Genomic DNA, 23,924 nt, shown 5'->3' on the forward strand with positions numbered 1-23,924 from the left:
TTTATCTTGTTTCTTGTTTGTCTTAATTATTGTGCTGTACTTCTATTCTCATGAAGATGGTTCAAAAAGCAAACACTTACAGCTTTATTTCAGAACGCCTGTGGTTGAAGAAAATGTCTCCCATACAAAAGAAAGAAGAACAAGGAATCCATTTAACACAGAATGACTGGAGGGGGAGAAATCACTCATCCCTCATTATTGACGCGTTCCACACAATTAGTGTGATCTTGAGGGAAGAACGTTTGAGCCACCCACACCCTTGCACATTCTCATTGGGTAGATGTAATAATAATGCATTTCACAGTGAACTCTTCCAATACCGCGGGCAGTGATGGGGAGACCCCATCTTGGGGCTGTCAGCCCTGGCTCCCGGAGAGGAGAGTCGTCTTGCCTCCCTCCTCTTTCGTGTAGGGAGAGGTTAAGCCTGGCCATTAACCCATAGGTGACCCAAATAGAATTTTCTGTCCCAGGGATCCGTTGATTGCCAGGTATGGCTTTGTGGTAATTCTAGCATTTGCAACCCAGCAATTTGAACCTTCTGTCTGCCTAAATGATGATTTTACGTTGTAATGGTTGTACTAAATCCTTTTGCTTTTGCTCCATAGCCGCTGTTGTGACAAGAAAAGCTGTGGCAACCGAAATGAGACTCCCTCAGATCCAGTGATAATTGACAGGTAGGGACCACTCTACTTTCACTGGATTCTTATTCCTCATTATAATGAAACACCTGCCTCGTGTCGCTCATGGGTGAGGGTTAGAAATGCATGTGGCCGAAATCTGCCTGCTGGTCATGACCTAATCTGCGCCGAGCTCTTGCGATTCCTGGGAAAGCCGTATGGAATGTTCTTTGGAGGCCTGTTTTCTTGGATTGCTCTGGTTTCGTGTCTGATTCATGCTCCTAAAGGAATCTTTTTTTTCTTTCTTGACTTTCTGTGGCTCAGTCCTCATGCTGTGCCAGGAAGCTTCAGAAATAAAATAATAATAGTTTGTGATTTATGAAATGTGGTTGGGTGCTTATAAATATTTAACTTTTATTTGAAAAATGTTTGAATCATTATCACTTTTAGCTACAGTAGTTCTGTTGGATGTAATCCATCTACATTTTAAGGTTTTATTTATGCATAAAAGCAGTTTTAAAGAGATCTGTGAACCAAGATTTTTTCTCCCGTTACTTCCTGGGTTTGATTGTAGCTTGTACTGTATTGTAAGTTGATTAATTTATCCTGCCTGTCTTAATTATCGTGTTTTTAAACAGATCCATATTACTAATCTGACATGACCAAGTAAATCACTGTGGAACAATAAATCTGTTTTAGTTGTTTGGTGCAATTTCGAGTCAGTGTGTGCTCATATTATGCAAAGTCGCATTCCAAATATTCCTTTTACATTTTAATTATTGAAATTCATTGTATGGGAACATGTATGATAAAACATTTGTTCTATGGCATTACTCACTGAGAGTTAAATGGCTTGGAAGGGTTATAGATACTGTCAGTCGTCAGCCAGGAGAAGAGCTAGCACTCTCCGCTAGCTGGGAAAAAAAAAGTCTTGCAAGTGAGACTGACTGATCCCTCATTGAAGAAATCTATAGCTGAACAAAAGCCCCTTTTGGGGTTTGGTAATAATCAGTTTTTGACAACTTCCCCCCACTTACCTATTTTTCCCAGTCCTTTACCTTTTAGAGATTGGCTTTGTCATTTTTTAGTTAACTGAAAAGTGTTTGCTTCATCATAATTTATGACAAAACACTGATTGTTGATTTTGAACTCCTGTGATTCTTTAGGCTTAAGCCCAATTTTGATTGTCAAGTAGCTTTCTAAAGCTTACAGTTCAGTCTGATATTTTAACTGAATCTCTCTCACTAATATTCACTAACAACATGCATTTTTGCCTGGTAAATGTGTTAATATACTCGACTCAAAGTAAACACAGGTAAATGTTTAATACGTGGTGAGGTTGTGTGCCGCCTGTAGAATTAGAATAGCTTGTTTGTCTGCAAACATGGGCCTGCCATTCGCGCAATTTTTTTTTCTGGAAGGTAAATCTTCAAATGGGATAAAAAAAATAAGTGTAACCTTTATGCTGTTTGTTTCACTTAAATACACCTCTCCAAAATACCATTTGTTATTTTAAGTATGTTTTCCTTACTCATCCATTAAAAAGAAAGTGTTCTGATCAAAGGCTCCGCCCAAATAGTCCCCCAAACTTTGAAATAAGCATTTTGTTCTGCTCCACAGTTCCTTTTGGTTTCGATGATGAGAACAGCCTTACCTTGCCACCCTCAATGAAAACGCTTTTTTTGCTTGTGAATGGGTTAAGCTTTTAAGTTCTTCGTTTGGTTTTAAGCCATGACTCTGATATAGAAGGTTGATATGACTGTGGTTTGAATAACATTTGATTTTGACCTGTTCCTGTGGGTTGCGATGGCATAAGAAACTTGACTCAGCAGCGCTGTAATTAGCCCCGCCGTGTTTTTGAAACAGGATTGTGTTACCTGGATTGCATTAGTGTGGCTTCTATTGTTGCCGCTTTGCATCTGTCCCAGTAGGGTACTTAAAACCTTTTCTTGGCTGGGGTAGTTCAAACAATTTAGGCAAAATAAGTATGCACTTTATACTGTTGGTGGCTTTAGAGATATTACTCATGACATTTATCCTTTTCATTTTTTTTCTTTTTGATTTGACAAAGTAGAAAGCCGTGTGTAGCCAATGTTGGTCTCTTAAGAGAGGAGAATGTTAAAAACAGCTGAAACCCAGTGCGTCTGCACAAGTCGCAACATATGTTTATTTGCTGGCTGTTGCCACTGTCTCCCGTGAACTGTCTTTTTAAGCAGTGGTGCCAGCTGATATGCAAAACCCCATTTAGCTATTCTTATTTCCATCCGAGTTTTCAGAATTTATTTGTCCTTCAGTCTGCCAAAGGTTTTAAAAGCTCCAGTCTTGTCTAGGCTGTTATGTGAAACTTCCATTTTTAACGATGAGAGAAGAGAATAACAAGAAAAGAACTTACACCAGGAAGGACAAAATAGAAAAGATTTTTCAATTCCATAACATTGCTGCAAAGGGGGAAAAAAAAAAAAAAGGAAGGCAACTGTGTTTGAATTTCATAGTTCCCAATTTGATTCTGTATTACTGATTGCATAATATCTGTGTGACATGCTTAGGGTTTGATTTGTTTGCAGATTTATGGATGTGAATCCCTGCATGTTTTGTAAAAATAGGTTACGGGGCCTGCGTCATTCCGTAGCAGTAGTAACTGTTTCTACAAGATGCATACGACATGTAATTATACAGCTGAGGGTCTAGGCAATCGCTGTGTTAGGGTTTAGCATAGTTTTAACATGCAGTTGCCTTTTGGGCACCAATAATTTTTTAGCTCCCTTTGCTTGTCCTTCAGATTTTGGAAGAACACTGCTTAAAAAAAAACCCAGACTTTTAGCAGTGGTTATTCAGGAAAACTATTTATAGGGTAGATAGAAGAGGCTTTCTGGTCATACGGCAGTGGTGCAGGGTAAGCTATTTCTGTGTTGAGTTTTGGCTGTATTATTTGCCACCAGTGATTTGGGGACATCAGCTTGGCATAGTCCATCCAAAAAGTGGAATTAACAAAATGAGCAGTAGTGTACTGTGATTTAGAAAATGGATTCCTACTTTGTTCTTTTATAATAGCAACAGAAAGTAAGAAAAATGCTCCTCTTCACAATTGTGACAATTTGTCGAGTCACGTCCAAAAAGTTTGTTGGAAAATTCCTTCAAATGTAGGAAACGTGCGTCTGGAAGTGACTGCCAGGTTATAGTTCTGTCTGATGCCAAATGGCTTGATTAAGAATTGTAAAACCCAGGCTGTGCCCAGTGATCCAGATATTTGGGCTGTGTAGACATGGGAAATGTCAAATATATTATATTTAATAGCTGATGACCAGGAACTAATAACAGCAAATTTTATCATTGTTGAGGTAAAGGGCTATGTGTAGTAATTACTGTTAACGTAAAAAGCAAAAAATGACTTGCAGTTATTGAATTAAGGTTGAGATTGATTTAACATATTCACACAGTAACTCAGATTTGAATTTAAAAGGTTCGCAATAAAATTCATGTTTAGAAATTGAATAAATTGTAGTTTTATTACCACATTGGATATCCTTGTGTCCTAACCTTTTTCCTTGGAGTTATCTTAGTTCAATAAATAAAACCTCATTAGACTATTCCCATTTCAATGAGTTTATTAAATTTTGCAGGAGTAATTAGCATAAGCTGTGCTAATTTTTCTGGAAGACTAATGAGGGAGGTTCTTAATTAGGTTTACTTTGTAAGAATCAGAAAAAATGATAATAGCAAAAGTCACATAGGGTAGTCTGAATTGGGAACCCAGTTTTTCTGAATCCGTAAGAAAAAAAAAACAAACCCTTCCATTTTCTAAGTGGAAACTTCTCTATAAATGCCTGAACTGAGTATGTTAAGTGTGCAGAATGTCATTCTGTACCTAGTTTGTTAGGGTCACCATCCACTCTTGACGTGCTGCACCAAACTGCTGCTTCTCCTACCCTGGCCTCAGTCAGCTATCTTTGAGTAATGATGTGGATGAATACAGATTGTCTTAGGGAAACATGTCTTTCTCCAAATTATACTGTAGGATCCCTTCCACGCAGAGCTTGAAATTTTTTTTTGCCAGATTTGTGTCACTCATTTTCAGTGGAGCAGGATGGAGGGTGACTCCATATTTGTCTGTCTGTTTGGGTTTTCAGTGTAGGATCAGCATGATTGATGGGGTTGTTAGACCACTAAGTGAAGGGGAAAAATAAGAGCCCAGTTCTTTATTTCCTTGTCCTGTGGATTCTGAGCAGGTAACAGTGGGTTTTTGAAAATAGAAATAATTAAGGATGAAATTCTTGCTCGAGTTACCTTCTCCTGTCTCGTGTGAATTTAGACGGAGTCTAGCCTGCGAGTTTGGGGTTCCTCGCAGCCAGTATAAAAAATGGATCTTTAAAGCCTGTCAGCCAAGATCCCTCTAAAGGTTTTGAGTTTGCTTATCATAACCTTAAAAGATTTGTCTTTTCCACTCACACAAATTCTTTTGCCTATATTTGAGGTGTAAGCTTTGCCATGTAACATAAAAAATATAGTGTGTGTATATATATGTGTACACACACACATTTCATAGCCTGAGAAACCTAGTCTGTTTGGAATTACTGTTCTTCCACTTACTCAAGGATCTCCTAAAAAGAAATAAAAGCCTATAAATTTTTTCCAGTATTAAAAAAAATCTTCCGTTTAGGTTACATTAATTTGTTTTTTTTATGATTATTAACTGAAATAGAATGTTCAGGGGTAAAAAGATTAGAATGCTTATTTTACCTGTTGATTTTACGTAATACACACACACACACACACACACACACACACACACACACACAAAATATATAGAAAAGCTTAACCATCTCAGGGTTGCTCAAAAAACAGTTTTATTTAAGATCTATTCTTCATCCAGGAGATACAAACATTTTGATAGGACTTTTCAGAAAAGTGCATTATTATCATATCACCAAGCTGATTTTTTAATTAAATTGATCCTGATGTATTTATATAGCATGTATGTTTATTTGTATACTAGTGAAACTGGAGAATTAGGAGGTAATTGTGTGAGGGATTTTCAGCCAGTGAGCGAGCTGGGGTATGTCCTAACGCCTGTGTCCATCGTCACAGACTGTGAAGGCCTGTGAGCCCCTCAACAATCAGTGACTTCCTTCTGTCTTTTATGAACAGATGTAAATCCCCAAATTCATGAACAATCTTTCTTTTCTTCTTCTGTCAAATTAAAGTCCTCAGCTAACATGAACATAAAGATATACTTTGATGAAAGCTGCAAAAGAGGCTTTGACAGAGTTCATTGGCTTCATTTCATTGACCTTTCAACTCTCAATATATTGGTCTTCGTCCAGTTTTTAGAAGGACCAACTGCTAAACATAAACCCTTGTAAGAAACACAGATGACTGTCTGGGACAGGAAAAACCAGAGGTGTAAATGCGTTTTTGGGGGCTCCAATAAGCCCTTATACCACCTGATTTCCTAACCTTGAGAGCCTGGTTAAATAAAAGGAGGAATTCACCTTTTAAAATGGCCCCAGGCCGGATAATTGCTGTCTTCTTGGCTGGTTTGGGAGGTTGCATTTTTCTAAAAGTGACAAGCCGGCACTGACACCGAGCATGAATTTACGGTTGTTTATTAACTCTGGTATATTTAAACGTTTGTTTTCTCAGTGGGAATTCGTATGTGATTATTAGGAATGAGACTTATGTGAGAGAGTATCATTCTAAATTTTATCACATATCAGATAATACCATTCTGAATAGGAGATGAGCCCCGTACATTTCTCTGCCGTTTGCTGCCGTGATAGGAAGATAACAAATACAATAAGCTAATAGCAGCCTATATCCCATTTGCTATCCTCTAGTCCCAAATACACAACAAGGATACATTAACATGCATTTCAAATATGCTGACAATATATCATAATGCAAAGCACTTTTACGTGGCATACTACTACTGCAGACACTTTATAATGAACAACAGTGGTTTTCCTGTAAAGGAAATAATGGCAGCAACTTCCAAGAAATATATTCAGAGAATCAGCTTTGCATATTGGTAGCTGGCCCGGGGGTGTCAGCTCGTGGTGTGGGGTTTTTGCCCCTTGTCATCATAACTTTGCTTTTGTAATGGTTCTAGAAAAATACAGAGATGCAGGATGAAGTCCCCTGTGTGTCATCTGGCAACTTCGCGTTGTCATTTTGTGATGAAAATATATCCCTGCGTTAAATACGCTTTTACTTTTCTAAAAAGAAGTTGTTTCAAATGGGTAAAAACCCTTTCCAGTGCAACTCTTCGTTGATACATTTTCCTTGTTTCTCCCTGCTGCCAGCACCTGATCAAACTTCTCTCACAAAAATTACCAGTTTTTGGAAAACTCTACTTAGAGGTCCTTGCATATACAGAGATGGTATTTTGGTGATTTTAAATTGTATGAGGGACTGTTTGAAACAGACAGCTAGTCCTTCCCTCCCCTGCACGCCGCTCATCCCTCCCTCCCCAGGCTGTGTAACTGTATACTGTCGGGGACAATATAGAAGTGACCCAAATACTCCAATTGCAATCAATGAAATATGGTGAACAGTACAGGTTTGTCTTTGGTTGCTTGCTGCCTTTAAAGGTGTGGGTAGATGAAGATAAATCTCCCTCCCAAACTCTTTCTCCAGTTACAAGCCTTTGTCCAGAAAGCCAATGAAGGTTTTAACGTTACAGTACTTATTGTAATAGAATTTTAATTGCCTTAATCCTGCTGAAGTGTGAAGCTGTGTATGTGTGTGTGTACGTTCATGTTCGTGCGATTTTCATCTGGTGGAGCATCAAAACGAAAAAAGAAAAGCAAAACAACAAAACTGCATATTTCCATGGGAGGCAGGAGTCATGTATGGTAAAGGAGGCAAACTTAATGAAACCGGTTCTGAGGAGGAGAATGCCACTGGCGTGTGATCCATGTAATGTATACTCCACTTTCCGTAGGCACAGAGTGGGCCTCGGTGTGCTTTGGGGATTTTTGTGTTTGAAGGCGAAGTGCCTGGTTCCCGTTCCACACTTGTCTCCAAACCCCACTTGAAAAGACTTAACTAGACAAGCTGGCGCATTACATAGCTGGAACCCACACAATCACCTCCGAAATGGCTCTCGGTAACTGTACCGTCCCTCTAACTGTTTGAGGCACAATAGTTTGGTAATATAATAAAAGTAATAGTGTTAGCCAACACATCTTTAATAAGATATTGTCCGTGCCTTTGCCATATGCTACAGAGCAGCCTCTCACTCGGTGGGCCTTTTGATTCCTCTCAATAAGATTATTTCAAATACTCTAATCCTGAATCATTGACATGAATACAAAAGCCTAGTGACATCTAATAGATGCCTCTTAGCTTTGCTTTTCCTCTTGTTCCTTTCCTTTTTCTTCTCTTTTTACCTGACAAAAAGCTTATAGACACTTGGGCTCTGTCTCTCAGTAGCAGCATGGGGGGCTCCTCGTGAAATATAAAGGAGGAAAAAGGACTGACAGGGGCCCGATAAGCTACAGAGTGAAGGGCCATAGATTAAAAGTAAATGCCAGTAAATCCTACGCTGTACACTTACTTGTTCTTCTATTGTTTTCTTTAACACTTTCAGGTCCGGGGCAGGGGGAGAAAAGAGGAAATGGTGATCGCATTGCACCTGTGCGTTTTCAGGCTAGACATGGTTACCGCACATATTGTATAGGGTTTTGGTAAGATTTTTAAATTTGGGTTCATGTAAAAGGCTGGGTTGGTAACTTTTCTCATGGTCAGGGTTTCCCTTATCTACCTTTCCAAAAAAAAATCTTGATTTGACTAAAGCTTTTGTGTCCTTTTTTTTTAACCTCTATCTGAAGATCAGACAATCATGCTACTTGCAATTTATTATTCCTTAATAAACTATTGGGGTTTCCCCTATTTTTAATGTGCTACCCATTCATTAGTATTCTGATCTGTTAGTACTATCTTAGAATATAATTTTAATAATCTTCCGTACACTATTGATTGAAGTCCCTCACAAAATAGAAAGTTAGTCTGAAGAACCTTGGACCTGCACCAGGTTTGGTTTCTCACACGTACACACACGCACACACACACACACACACACTCACACTCACTACAAAGACAAAAAGCACAGATGAAAATGAGAACTCTCCTGTTTTATGTATTAGAAAGTTTTCAAAGAATAAAGTTGGTTAAGAGTTAACCTGGTTATCTCTCAATGAAGCCATGACAGTGTAGAAAATCCAGGTTTTTCTGCATGATCTTGGTATTATCTTAAAGCCAGAGTCTAATCTCAGAATATCTTTGACAAATTGAGTCCTCCTCACTGTGGCTACAGGAGTGGGCGTGTCCTGTTCTGGCCTGTACAAATCCCCTTTGACCAGCCTCAGGCACCTGACCTATGAGGGCCCTTAAAACAAAAGCCCTGACCTTTGTGAATTAATAGTAACTTATATATTTGAATGATGCTTGCAGAGTGACAAAGCAAGTTGTCAGGAACTTATATATGACTTAGCTCTCAGCCTGACTTTTTTTCCTTCCTCAATGGGCCTGTAAAAAAATTCACAGAAAACAGTATGAAATACTGTATGAAACAGTATGAAAACAGTATTTCATACAGTCTCATTTATTTTTCTTGATATTCACAGTTATCTGTTCTGTGTAGGACTTTAAACTTATTTACCTAAACAATTTGCTTAGTAGATCTTGCACTTAACTTGTGGGGTTAAAAAATAATAGTGTGACATATAAATTGTACCCCTTGCTGGAGCAATTTTTGAGTTCTCATGTCCTCATTTAATTTGTTGAGTGAGTCATGGTGTTTCATTGGACAAAGCGGGCATTCTCCTGCTTTTTCCAAGGAGAAATCTGGGAGAAGGCAGGATATTATGGAAAAGGCATAGATTTTGGAGTCCATTGGCTGAGGGGTCAAATCCCTTCACAGCTACTTAGCAGTACCTGAGTCTCAGAGGGTTAAGTTTTCCCATTTTTAAAATGGGCAAAATCATTTCTATTTTGAAGAGTTGCGAGGGTTAAAGTATCTAGCACTGGGCTGGGCACATATTAGGAACTTAAAATCAGGTAGCTCTTGCAATTTGAATACAGTATATTCCACGTGGATTGTTATCCTTAATGTCATGATTCCATGGAACTTCCTTATAAGCAAAACGAGCTCTCTGAAGTTTATTGTGGTAGCTAAGTCCCTTGGACGAGGGGGCACTGTTGGCAGCACGGAAGCTGTAACGGTAAATAAGACACATGGCTCCTGCCCTCATGGAACTTTTAGTGCCTCAGAGTTGAAAGAAAAATTGGAATTGTAAGTGTAAACAAAGAGTACGTTGACTTAAAAAGAACAACAGAGGAATGCTATTTTAAATAGGGATCCTGGTGCGGAGGGATAATATCCCTGGGCTGTTAGCTCTTGCTCAGTGTTACTGGACTTGGGCAAACTCATGGCTTTATTGCACTGCTCTGACCCAGGCAGCCTCCACAGTGGTTACGACCACAGGCTGTGGGGTCAGACCACCTCAGATCAAATCCCAGCTCCTCCAGTGGTGACTGTAGGGCTGCGGGCAGATCATTGAACTTCCCTAAACCCAGTTTCTTCGTGTTTAAGACTGGGATAAAAGTAGAAGTGCCTACTTTATGGGGCTGTGGTGAGGAATACGTAGATGAAGCACAGAGACTACTTAGCACAGTGCCTGGCACACACATCACACTCAGTAGAAGGTGGCTGTTTTTAAAATAAGGCCCGGAATGAAGAGATCTCTAAGACCTTTCCCAGCTAGGAAATGCCAATTTTAGTTCCCTCTGGTAAGACTGAGGCAGGTAATAAACTCTTTAGGAGCTAGACGGTGAGCCCCAGGGGGCGCGGGTAGGTGTGTGCTGATCGCTGTCGTATCCCCAGCACAGGGCACGGTGCCTTGCCCTTGTGCAAGGGGTGCTTAGGGGATGTGTTTGTGAAATGGAAGAAAGAACGAAAGAAGCTAAAAACGCAGTTTGTGGAATCTGGTGGTCTCATCTCTCCGCATGGAGACAGGCTTGTTGTAAACTACCCGATAAAGTGAGAAGGCACTACCCTTAAAGAATGGTGAGAAACAGAAAGTGTAAGATAAAATATTAAATTTGTTACACTTAAAAATGTTAATCTTCCCATGATTACCATGCAAATCCCCTCGCTGCCTAACTGTTTAATTGATCAAGTAAATCACAGAACAGACAAGTGAGGGGAAAACCCTGCTGTTGTCATTCTCTCAAAGCACATTTTCAAGAATATGTTCTGGTAACTAGTATGTCTATTATGTGAATTTTTAAACACACACACACACACACACACATACACACACAGCATCTTTTGCAAGAGGGCAGATTTCAGAGAGTTTGGGGAAAGCTTTGTTTTTGTATGGCAACTTGGCGATCTGTTCTTGTGTCACACATGAAATCAGCATGAGGGTAAAACATGTTTCAGCAGCACTTTTACATAATGTTAGAAGACAAGAATTCACCATTTTTTTTCTTTCGGGCAGGTATAATATTGACAATACTCTGGGGATTGAAGGGTTAATGAATATTTCCCCTCTCTCTCTCACTCTCTCTCTCTCTCTCTCTCTCTCTCCCTCTCTCTCTGTTTCTCCCCTGCAATCCCCCCTCCCTCCTCCCAATCCCATCATGTGCCTGGTTGACTCTGAAAAAAGGGGTTTGGAGTTGCCCACAGGGCATCCCTTTTCCCAGCCTTCTCCAAGGCCACCTGGACAGATGGGAGCTCGCCTCCTGTCCTTAGGACACAAAATCCAATCAGGCCCCGAGTCTGCTGGTCTCTCTGACCCGAGAGCCGGGAGGGGGGAGGAGAAGCAGAAGCTGCTCACATCGGATAGGCTGCATCTTTGTGGCTTAAGGGGGCTCCTGTCTCTACTCAAGGAAGGAAGTTCTCCCTCATTTTCCAGATAAGGTGTCATTCGTGAGGGCAATGTGCTGAACTAATCAGGTTAATTGAGAGGCCCCAAGTCATCCTCATTGAGTCCATCTCTTCTTCCTGTTACAGGCAGATAGTACAGACAGACCGATTACACATATTTTAGCCCCGCCCCCCCAGCCGCCCTGCACCCAAAGCCCATGAAATCTGCAGGGGTGCAGGGCACATAGGTTCAGCCAGATGTCATTCAGGCTATTTGAGCAGGGTTCTTACTGAAGAACAGGGTAGCATGAAAACGAAAACAAAAACAGTGTCTTTGAATGTCTGATATCTGCTTTGCTTTTTCTTAACGTTAAAAGAGCCTCAGCATTTTGGATCAGCCCGGAAAGGCTGTTCGTGAAAGAATCCAGATATATTTCTCCTTGGCTCTTTTCTTTAAGATTGAAACTTTAAAAATCTCATTGCGATGTGTCATCAGTGACAAGGAATTTCTCGGGCTCTATTTCAATTCCTCCGCATCCACATTGGACGTGGGGGTCCAAGCCGGACGGACATGAGGGTGCTCTGGCCCTGACTAAGGGCATCTCCGGCCTCCCCCTGGAGCCCCCTCCCAGTGGAGAAGAAAACAGAGCTGCTTCCACTGAGTTCTGTGAAGGGCGGGGGCTCCTCCTCCCTCTTCTGGACGCAGGATGATTTGTCATAGTTTAATTTTAAATGCTATGGTTGACTATTCTTTCTTTCGACCCCACCTCTTCCCCCCACCCTCTCCTTTTTTTTTTTCCTTGGAAGTTCCAGGAATGACTTTAATTATCTCCACAATCAAATTCTCATTGCTGCCTCTGTGAAAGTGTGTAGTCATAGATCGCAGGGATTATTTTCTTTAGCACTTGGGGATAGAGAAACCGGTTGTTTCGAAATGAGAACCAGCTGGTTCCACAGAGCCCTATTTAATGGGGAGCCCCTTTGTACACAAACCTTCGCTCCGGTCAGTCATTACGCCAAGCCCCAAATCAGCAGTGTTTGGTCTATCGCCCTTTATTAAATGTCGAGTGAGGAGTGATTTAGCTGATATGATGATGATAATAATTTAAAAAAGCCCACCACACACACATACACACCTTGCATCTTCTATTTTGCCTCTGCCAAATACTTGGGTTTATAAGAAGCATTCTTCAAACTTGTTCCTGTGGTAATTATATCATAGACCTAGTTTGCCACTGCTCTTTCCTGGATGGTGTGTGTGTGTGTGTGTGTAGCTTTAACCCTCTCCAAATCCACAAAATAAAATTAAGCTCATCTTTCAACATAATCTTTTATCTGACAAGCACAGTAGATAGATGAAAAGTAGATAGCCAAGTTGTGGGTCTCATTAATAGCACCAGTTGGAGGGCAGAGATAACTACCATTATCCAACATCTTTTATGCCGTTCTGTAAAATAAGGATGAGGGTGATACACCATATGTATTTTGCTGTCTTTCTAGCTGATAGAAATTGGTTCGTTGTCACACCATGTTAATCTCTAGCAGCACCAAATTCAGTTTGAAATGAGGGTAGTACTTTCCCTAGTTGACTGTACAAAATACTTCTGAAGCATGCAAAGAAGGAAAAAAAGCTTAAAAGACACACAACACCACGGCAGATATTTAGTTATGGGAATGGTTTGTTTTTAGAACCCGGGTTGCATTTTTATAAAATAAACTAGGTTGGGGGCTGCAGCATGATTAAATCACGATTTGAAGGGTTAAAAAAGAGTAGATTGATAAAGATTTTTAAAAAATCTAACCAGATTTTGTCTTACAAGTATGAGAGGTTATTTTGCATTATTAATAAAATATAGGGTTCTTTTTTATTATAACATGCTTTAACATTGATATCACATAATGAAATAATTTTAACAAAGGGTAAAAATTTAGAAATTTGTTCTCATAGTGAGTTTGATCAGTAAGTTGAGCACTAGTATATATAAGCTTTTACTTGTTTTTCTTGTAAGGATTTTCTTACTGAAATATGGTTTGAGTAAAAATTTATTTGTTTGTTTACCAACTACTTTGGTTATGTAATGTCTCTTTAGTTCATACTGTAATTCTATTGCATATTTCCTGTGTCTGCATTTAAAAAAATTTTGTGGGATTTTTAATATAAAAAAATAACTGTTATATTTCCAGTCACTCAAATTTGAACTGAATTTTACTTCCTGTTTCAAAGGTCAAGGCAGACTGACCTCAACAGCAGTGTGGAGGCTGCTGAATTATTCATATCATTGACTTTGTGTCAGCTTCCACATTTGTGGAGAGGGATGTTTTATTCATTTATCTCATTTAGGGTTCTTCTCTGCACCTGTTTCTACCATTAAGTACCCTGTAATTTGCATTTGATGCTAATTTAGTTTCATATCAGCCTGGTCCCCCCTTGTTAATTTAATTTTCTAAGACCCTTTTCATTACAGTAGAACTGTTTTCCTCTTTAAAGCAAACATCTATACAAGTAATTGTATAAACTGCCTTTTAAATAATATCTTTTAGAAGATTCCATCGTTTAATTCCTTAATTCCTATAATTAGCCATGGTTTGATTAATGTTTCAAAGGGTTAAATTAAAATGCAGAATTACTCAAATGCATACTTGAATAATTTCTCGTATATGGACGGCAGTGTTAGTGTTTTAGTACTCTTCCTGATAATGCTCAGAACAGTGGCAATTTTCTTTATTTAGAGTGCTGTTTAGTTTACTAATAGTAGTTTCTTTCAAATCATGGGGTGCTCGACATTACTTTGGAATAGTTAGCTTTTTCTTTCATCAAATTACTGATAGGCACTGGCTTAAACGTATTTCTGCAACATTAATAATGACATGCCCAAAATAATCAGAGCAGGATTAGGTTTGATTCCTTGATAGGTCATGGAAATTTGGTATAATGAATTTCAGGATACTGGGGTTACATTGTATGCCTGTTCTCTTCTCCCCAAGTCTTTTTCTTTCTCTCTGATGCTCAGAGGACATTGCCTGGGAATTTGTTTCCCAGACATGGTGGCTTCCCATGTGCTTCAGCTGCTGCCTAGATGTTGTAGAAATTAGGAGCAGGGTGGCCAAAGGAGGCCTGGCTGAAATGGTGGCTACCTTGGTAGTAGGAGTGCCTGGGTCCCTGGAGCGTCCACCACTGGGGGTCTGGAGGTCGTGAGAACTTGCAACTCACGTAAGCCAGGTATGCAGCCCCCCATGGTTGAAGAAAGAACTATAACTGCCTGCAAGGTCATTGCCACAAATGTGCACATATTCCTCATAGGCTCACTTTAGGAGTGGGAATTTACAACAAGGGTATGAATTACGAATTGAAGTTCTGAGGTGCACAGGTATCACAGAGAAGGAAAAGTGGTGGCGGTGGCTGAGGGTTACAAAGAAATTGGACCAAGCTCTACAGCGACCCTTCTTCCCACTGGATTGGGTTAGTTTTATCTGTTGTTCACATTCTCTGGGGACAGCCAATGGTGCCGGGGCTTTGGGTTTCCAGAAGGCTCTCAGACCTATTGAAACTGGAGTTCGAGGGCGGCTTCTCTTGTTCTCTCAGTTAGAAATGATTCCCGGAGCCACCCACAAACAACTTTGTAATTGTGGAAAAGTGAAAGGGAATCCCGATTTCTAGCAGACAGCTTCATCTGTCTGGTTTCAAGACAGGGCCGCGGGTGAACTGCATGCTCCCAGGGGTCCCCTTCAGCCGGGGACTTCTCAGGTGTGCCCCATCACAGCGAAGTTTTAAACCTGTGTGGCTTCCCTAAGCTTCTTTGTGCTGCTGCTGGTGGGCCTAAAACAAAGGGAGATTTTTCAGGGATGAAATGTGGCATCTTTATTCATCGATAAAACATTTACATCCCCCTTAGATATTTTCGTAGTTTGGACAAGTCTATGAACTCCAGCAGAAAAGTCTTAATGAGGTTTGCTTAAACAGCCAGGTGTAAAAACAGTAAGATACTTGAGAAGCTCTTAAGAGTGGAGGAAAGGTTTTCCCACCCAACTCCAGCTGATGCTTGGAATTCTACTATTGGAGTCTCATCTATTTAGCTAAGAGCCTTTGATCTTTACTAAGACATGCCTAACTTTGGGAAGGCTGATGCTCTTTAATTCTATCACTCATCCGCCTCTTTGAGGGCATGAGATAAAGGTTTTACGTGGGTTCAGCGCTTTTCAGCACACACAGCTGTGCGACCTACTTGTCCTGGTTCCCATGACAACACAGGCAGGGGCTTCTGTACCCATTTCATGGATGTGGAGAAGGAATACTTGAGCTCCGGGAAGCTAATAAATAACCTGCCTAGATCTCACAGGCAGTTTTTCTGAGGAATTGAAGTTCTTGCAGGAAGAGACCAGGTTTCCATTTGAGCTGAATGGACTCTCAGAAATTTCATTACAGTCCATTCATTTTACAGATGAGAAAGCTGAGCTCAAAAGACACTCAGTCACATTGCCCAAAGACCTAATTAGCCTCTGAGCCAGGACCTTAGGCCAAGTCCCTGGCTTTGATTCTAGGGGCTTTTCTGCCACTACTCTGGGCCATCTGGGTCTTCCTCCGCTCTCCTTGTCACCTGTGCAAGATCAGCCTCAGGGAAAGGCGCAGCTTGTATTGTCTGGATTCTGTGTTCCAAGGGAACCTGCGAGCTCCGTATTTCCAGCGAGACCCAGGAATGATGCCCTGCACATAGGCGTTAAGCTGTTTTTAAGAAATTACAACACGGGGAGGAGGAAGCTACGGAATACCTCATCATAAAATGTTAATTTATTTTTCAAAGCTCACATATTTCAATCATTTGCAACTGTGCTTGTTCATGCTATGTCATAACACTTTGGACAAAACCCAGCAGTTTTTGTTTCTGTGGGTGAGAGTTACTTCATCAATAGTCATCGTCCAGAAGGAATTTTATAAAAGTTTTTTCTATTCTAGACGCCTCGTCAAGAGCAGTTGTCTCTGACTATTGTCTTTCCTCTGGAAGGCAGTGACGTTTATAAATATTGAATTTGGCATGTTTCAAAGTTAAGTCCTAATTTAAAACAATTATCTTATATTTAAACCTAAACAAATGTAATCAACTGTCCTTTCCAGAAATAATAATAACGGAAACGAGGCATCGTTGTAGAATATAATTCTGAAGAAATCATAGTGGAGGAAGGGGATGCACTGAACTTGACTCAAAACCACCTCGGTATATGGTGTTGACCGAGCAGGCCTGTCACACCTCCTGGGCTGCCAGGGAGGGGCAGCACTCGGGGTACGGTGCTGAGAGAAACTAGTGGCTCTGGCACAGTCTCACACTGAGCTGTTGGGGAGGGATTTCAAAGGGGAAATGGCATTCTGCTGGTAAGCTGGAAGGAGGGAGGAGTAATCATCGTCTTTTGTACTTTTTTGGGGGACTTGGGGGGCAGAGAGGAAGCCATAGATAGCTCAGCTTCTGAATTCTGTCCCTTTCTGGTCTTCCCACAATGATTGGGCTGATATGGGAACATTTTAGAACTTTCTCTCTTGGTTCAAATATGTGACCACATGGAGCCAAGAGCTGTCTTTCTCTCCCTTATCCACTGTCTGGTCATTTAGGGCCGACGCCCTAGTTTAAAAAGATAAAATTTCAAATTTGTGGATTTTTCTCCTTCTTTTTCTCCTCTTCGCAAATGATCACAAGCCATTCAACAAGCTGAATTTCCCTGTGCTCCCAAATAGTTTGATGTCCGGATGCAGAAAGAATAATTTTACTAAACCTGTAACAAACTGTTTCATGATGGAGCATGCTCTTGTTTTCCTCCCACAGAGGCAATTAGGACAGGCACCCCCTGATTCCATTGACCTCACATCGCAGAAACAAAGAGACCGGCATGTTAATTTATTCTGCATGTTTGGGGAGCATCTACGGTATGAAGCAAACTGTAGCCCTGGTCCCTGAGTGGGGACCGCCCTGCGGGTATCAGGGGGCACTTCCGGGGCACTCAGCTTATTAAGGAAATTGCCAATGGTTAGAATCTATTTTTTCCAAATCGCCACCAATTCGATTGAGCCGTTCTTCTTTCTTTCTCCTGCCATCCCCTGGCCCCCTGCCTCACTCCTAACATAAGATCCGAAGTAATTCATTATACATCGGATTCAGTAGGTTAATGCACTACTGCACTCCTTTTCAATCTTCAAGTTACTGTTATCTGTGTTACGAACCCAAGTTCCAGAACAGCCTTCTATGATGGGGAGAACATGCTTTGGTTCCGTTCCAGGCCTGAGGAGTGAAATTGCTCATGCTGAAGTTGGATTTTTCATTTGTAATGGAAATGAGAAGCAACCTGGTGTGGACTGCTGAACCAGGACACAGGAGACCTGGTTTTTAATGCTGTCTCCACCGTTGTTTCGATATGTGAGCCTCGGCAAGTCTCTGAACTTCTCTGGGTTTCAGTTTTCCCATTTATAAAATAAGAGAATTGGACACTCAGGATCTTTACGGTTCCCTGTCTCTCAATGATTTTTATCCTCTCTACTCCTGTAAATCTGGTCACCTCTTCTATCTAACATCAGACAATGGCCTCTTATTAAACATTTGCATAGGCAGCAAGTACTATACGGTAAATAGCAACCTTACAGTTAAAATTGAACAACGAGCAATATCTCAATGAGCTTTCACTCCCCCTTCACTCCCCTGTCCCCGGTATCAGCTGGGTAATAAGACGGTAAGGCGGCAAGCAGAGTATGCATCTATTGCTGAGAGTACCTTAAGGCAGGGGCTATTGGCTGAGGTCATTAGGTGATGTATCTTGCAAGGCCAATTGAGTTGGTATATGTAAATTTATTGGTGGCATAACTTGGGCAAAGTGGAGAAGGGATGGAGTAAAAAGAAAAGTGTAGGTTTGTCAAACGTGAGGCACATGGACCAACACATTCATCTGTGTGCGATGGTGACCCCCAAAGGCCACCCACAGAGGCTGCCTATGTGACGCCCAGAGCTGTCTAACCAGAGGGAGCAGCCGAATGTTGACACGGGAAGATGCACACTGAGTTGCCCATGGAACATGCCCACTGAGTGATTGTCGCGTCGGCATATCCACTTTGTATCTGTGCCTTCGGGGGCCGGTGACTCCCTTTAAGGGCAAAAAGCTCTGAGTGTCTGTGGAATGAAGCCAGGAGATGATGCTCTGCTAGTGCCCTGTGCTCGGGTGTGAGAGTCCAGTGTAGCTCCCTTCTGCTTAAAGAAATTAGAGTCTCGCACAGTCTCAGAAACATACTTTTTCTTTTGCCACATGCAGAGATGAGAGATTGAGAAAGAAAACTTTGTCCAGGATTGGAAGAAGACTATGTGTTTTTTAAAATTGGAAATTCTCAAGTCCTTACACTGAACAGGATAATGTTCTGGTAGGCCTCCAGGGGAACAGACCTGTGTGTCCTACGGATAGAGACTTTCTGGGAATTCCAGGTACAGAAGAGGCCCTCTCAGGATTTCCTGCTTTTTGTTTGCTTTCCTTCATTTCTTATTTTATGTCTAATAAACCTTTGCTTTAAGCAGGATCAAGTGTTAAGAAAAACCAACTACAGAGCTAATGTCTAAAACATTAATTCTGTAGTAATGCCTTATAAAAACCAAAAGAAATAAGACCAACTATTAAAAGAAATCCATATGTCTCTGGAATTTTTATTTAAGTTTATATTAGCGATCATGACCTTGGTTCCAGGGAATTCGGTAACGATTAATGACCAGCAAGGGGTCACTGGCCTCATGGTGCTTTGGGCCAGCAATTCCTTCCAACATGGACAACTGGTCATTTGTCCCAAGGAAGTGCCCCAAGATGAGGTCCTTATCCTTTTGCCATCTGATTATAATTTAACCTCAGCTTTTAAAGGGCCCTTAGGAGCAAAGATACAGTGGGTCATGCTTTTAGTATTTTAAAGAGTTTATTTTTGCCACGCAATTCATAATTGAGTATCATCAAGTTGAGTTGTCAACATAAAGTTAATAATTATATTGCTTTCATTTTGGGTATGAGCACTCACATTTTATCTGAGTATCTGCTGGCTTATATTGGTATAGTATGTACCCACCTATATGATTATATGCATACTCCAGTGTCTGGGGTGTGTGTGTATGTGTGTGTGTGTGAGAGAGAGAGAATGTTGAAACACTGCATGCAGCAGAAACAATAAAATAATATTTGAATTATAGAAACTTCCGTCACATCAGTTTTACTTGAAGTTTGGCAAGCCTCTAGTTCTATAATATATAAAATAAGAGGCCAGAGGCCAAGTGAAATTAGTCTTTTCCTTGGATAGAAATGACCGATGTCATGGTGACTGGCCTTGGCTTTTACATGTTCCATGTTATTGTTCTAACTATCGTTGGTGATAATAATAATGGCTACCATTTATTGGGCTACATATTTGCTAAGTATGCTGTCATTTAATCTTTACGATGACTCGATGTGAGAAGCGTTATCCCCCCCCCCATTTTATAGATGAGGAAATGGGGCTCCAATGGGTTAAACAACTTGCCCAAGGTCACCGGAGCCACTCAGTGGCGGAGCTGGGATGCCAGCCCTGCTGTTTCGGACCCCAAAGATCAGGCTCTTAATCGCGACACCATTCTGCCTCTATTTAAAAACTAACATTTCCATTTTCTGAGCTCAGCCTTTAACATATTCATTTAGGCAAATTTCCATCCTTTTCTGGCATAATCACTCTTTCTTTTGTTGGTCATTGCTCCCCTGGGCTTCCCTCAAACATGGTCAGAGGTGCCCTGGACTTTTAAAGATGGAAGAAAGGCCACATGGTCCTGCATAATTTGACCGAGACAGCTGTGCAGCTGGTTGTCTCATTTAAATTACAACCACAAAAAAAGATGTGCCAGGTTTCACGGACACAGGCTCAGGGCAGGAACACGGCACGGTTTCCTGAACCTGCCCTGGGTTCCTGCCAGAGGTGAGCAGCCACGCTCGGCGGGGGGCTCGTGGCCCACTGAGCGGGCGGTGAGCCTCACTAAAACAATTAGCCTTCCCTGGGCCTCTTCGGAAGGGTCGGGGCTCCAAATTCTCGGGGTAAAGGACCTGCCCATTCTCTTAATTCCAGCCTGGAATGGCTGACCTAGGCAGGAACTTGAAGACAATTTGTCTGAGTTAGGGAGAAAAAGAAAGATGAGGGATTTAAGAGGCTGGTGTGGCAAGGAATCATCTTGACAGGCTGTGGCTGGGATGCAGAGCAGCCCCACACTGATGTGCTGAAGGGTGAACGCGGAGCCTGGTGACCACAGACCAGCGAGGCCTTCATGAGACCTGACAGGCCTCCTTTCCACCCGGAGTGTGGTGCCGCGCTGCCTGCGTGTGTTTCTGCGGAGGGCTTTCCCTGTATCTTTTGAAATTGAGTCTGATAGTCCAAGGGATATCTTTCACCTGCAATATTTTCCTCTTTGATTTGAGACGGGACCGTTTCTGGGGCCGCAGAGCAACAGAGCTACGTGTGCACACATATGATTTCTTCTTTTTGGAGGGAATTGTTACAGTGCCCATTTCCCCCCGTGAAGTGATTTTTAACATCGGTCACTTTGTTTCCCTTCCTATTTTCCCAAAACTTCATTCATAGCTTCCCACATCAGATTTGGTTTTATTAAAATTATTAGGTCTGTCTGAAGCAAGCACACTGCATCTTCCAGGAAAGTTCACAACGGTGACACAATTTTTTTTGCATGTATTGTGAGCCCCAGTTTGCGTGTGCAGGGGGGTGTGTGTGTGTGTGCAGGCGCTCTGCAGTTTTGTGTAAACATATGAATGTACTGTGACTTTTCCATTGCCATTATTAATGACCGAAGAACATATTTTAAGTATTTTGGGGTTTTAACAAATTATGATAAAAGGAAGGTGGTAGAGATTGCTTTTTCCTCCTAAAAGTGGAAAAAGTGACAAGGAAATGAATGAGGACAAACTGCACGTGCTGAGCGGCCGGGGATGGTCCCGGAGGGCGGCCAGGGAGCCTGAGCCGGGATGTGCCTTCCCCCCTCCCCGTGCCTCTCAGTGGTGGCATTGTGGGGACTCATGAATCACCTCTTACAGTCGGGGCTCCCCGCCGTAAATCCAGCCGGGTGCCGAGCGCGCTGTGGGCAGCCGAGCACAGAACAGGGGCCGCCGGTGTTAGTGTTGTTGTTAGCGATACGCAGCCGAGTTCCTCCGAAACGGAAAGGCCCCGGCTCCAGTTTGTCGCCAGGGAAAGCCGAAGCATGAGTCGCACATGTGGACGGGAGCCGTCAGCCGCCTGGGGTGCAGGGGGAGCTGCGTGCAGAGTGGCCCAGCGCCCGCCCACCCGCCTGGGCATTTGTTTGGAGGGGAGAAGGGGAGGGGGGAGGGTGGGAGCAAAGAAAATAGCTGGAAGGGAGTAAGGCAAAGGATGCCCTGACCCCTAACTGGTATGGGTCTTCCCAGTACATCTCACTACTGGTCCGAATACTTGAGAGAATTAGAAAGACGTACCCTCTGTGGTGTGGCTTTAAAATGTCTTTCTTTCTCAGGAAATCCCGTGTCTGTCATTGGGTGGGTTTTTGTGGGTTTGTTGGGTAGGAGATGGTCTTCTATCCCTTTAAGAGGTAAAAACATGAAAAAATGTAAATGTAGGGACTTTAACACTTCCCCCCTTCCTAACATTCATATAATTGCTGTTAAGCCACATTGAAAACCCTGGGGCCTGGTGTGCACCAGGGTAAAGTTACATTTCACAAGCAGAAAATTGACTCACCACTTAGGAAAATTGGCTACCAATTATGTGTCAAAGGCTCTAAAGTCAGACCTGAGGTTTTCTTTTTTGCCAGAATGTGGAATTAAAAAGGGCACAGGGGCCCAGCCTTGTCCCCTCTCCCCCTTCCCTGGAAGGACTTCTTTCTTGCACTGAGTCTCAGACTCTCCTTCCGAGGCTTCTGAGCCCTGGTGGGGATGGAGGTCTCCTGGCCCCGGGAGGGACAGGCTAGGAGGAGGAACAGTGGCAGGAGGAAAGGAGACAACCAACAGACGTGAGTGCAGGCCTAAGTGTTTTAAAAATCTGCATATGACACGCAGGGAGAAAGTAGCTCTTGCCCCAGTGCAGTTGGCCCCAGGTCTGAGAGCTATGACTGAGTCTCTTGGGGCCGCTCTTGGGGCCGAGGGGCACTGGGGGAAGGGATGCTGAGGAAAGGAGGGGTACTGAAGGCCAAGCCACCAACCTCTTGGGACATCTGCTGTCGCTGGGGACATGGCACCATGTGCAGAGCCCATTCTGGAAGGTCATTGCTCTCTCCTATTGTAGGAAGGGTTACTGGGGCAGGAGGATCCGTGGTCCTGGGGGGACGCAGGGGATGAAAGGCAGGGGAGAGAACAAGATGCAGAGAGAGACAGGGATTCAGAGACACAGAGACAGAACAATGGGGTGGGGGTGGAGAGAGGCGGAGAGAGGAAGGTACGGAGGAGAGTGCGGAGGAGAGTGCAGCAGCGGAAGGAGACAGAGGCAGAGGAGGGAGAGAGCCAGGGCTCCCTGCATCACCTTTTGCCGCCCCGCCCCCTCTGCCACCGTGTCCTGCTTCTTCTCCATGCAACTTTCTTGACAGGCTCCTCGCCCTCTTTCAAGGCCTGCTTTCTGTTGCTGTTGCAGCGGCTGATCCCAAGTTTTATTTCTGCATGCCTTGAAATCGAGCCTTATTTAGTGCTGCGTTTTCTGCCTCTAGAGGGAGAGAAAGAGAAAGCTTTAGGACTTGCCAAGTGAAGTGCATCTGCTGTGGTGCGTTGGAGAGTTAGTTTTCTAGGACATCCAGGATGCAAATGCATACTGGAGATCACCCCGAGATAAGCATCCCTCCTGACAACAGGATGTGATGTGTAATAATTTTAGTGAGAAAAACCATCCTCGCTTTGCCTCCTGGGAAATCTTATGCTAGCTGTTTCTGTTTGATTCTCGCTTTGGACATGTTCCAGAATTCTCGAGAATCAGCTATCTTAAATCCTCAGTGATTCTGACAGAGAAGACTGTTTTGTCTAAGGGACAGAAATTCTAGGGCTGAGCCTCACCCAAAAGATCTGATTTCAAGTTTGTCCTAGCGCCTTAGCTGGAACAAAGAGAAAAATAAGTTACACTTTGCAGAATATTTAGTTCACCTCAGAGTCTTTACTGGGTTAAAAAAATGCTTGTGTGAGTTTTTCCTTATGGAGCGGTTCAGAATGCATGAAAGTTTATGTTTTCCTAATCAAGACTGAAATATTTTGAGTGGATTTCCTCCCCCCCCCCACCATCTCATATGTTTGAGTGATCTTTTCTGGTTTTAAGAATCTCACAGGCTCCCTCAAGTGAGGCTTAATTAGAGAAGCCTTCTACCCACTAAGTATTTTCTTAAATGTATAATTGATTGTGCAAGGAAGGAAGAGCGGCAGGAGTGGAAATCATACATCATTTCATTATTAATGGC

General features: G+C 42.3%; 1 protein-coding gene across 4 annotated transcripts in view; it reads left to right on the top strand.

Annotated features, from left to right (window-relative positions):
* Window positions 1-23,924, top strand: part of EBF1 (EBF transcription factor 1) — a 378,394-nt gene that overhangs the window by 24,322 nt on the left and 330,148 nt on the right. For all 4 annotated transcript variants that reach the window (XM_045826138.1, XM_045826160.1, XM_045826169.1 and 1 more), the window contains exon 6: window positions 606-674. In XM_045826138.1, coding sequence (XP_045682094.1) covers window positions 606-674 — 69 coding nt within the window. The remainder of the gene's footprint in view (window positions 1-605; window positions 675-23,924) is intronic.

Source organism: Phyllostomus hastatus, unplaced genomic scaffold, assembly GCF_019186645.2.
Source record: "Phyllostomus hastatus isolate PE091 unplaced genomic scaffold, TTU_PhHast_1.1 phas_contig_150, whole genome shotgun sequence".
In the NCBI taxonomy this organism is placed as follows: Eukaryota; Metazoa; Chordata; class Mammalia; order Chiroptera; family Phyllostomidae; genus Phyllostomus; species Phyllostomus hastatus.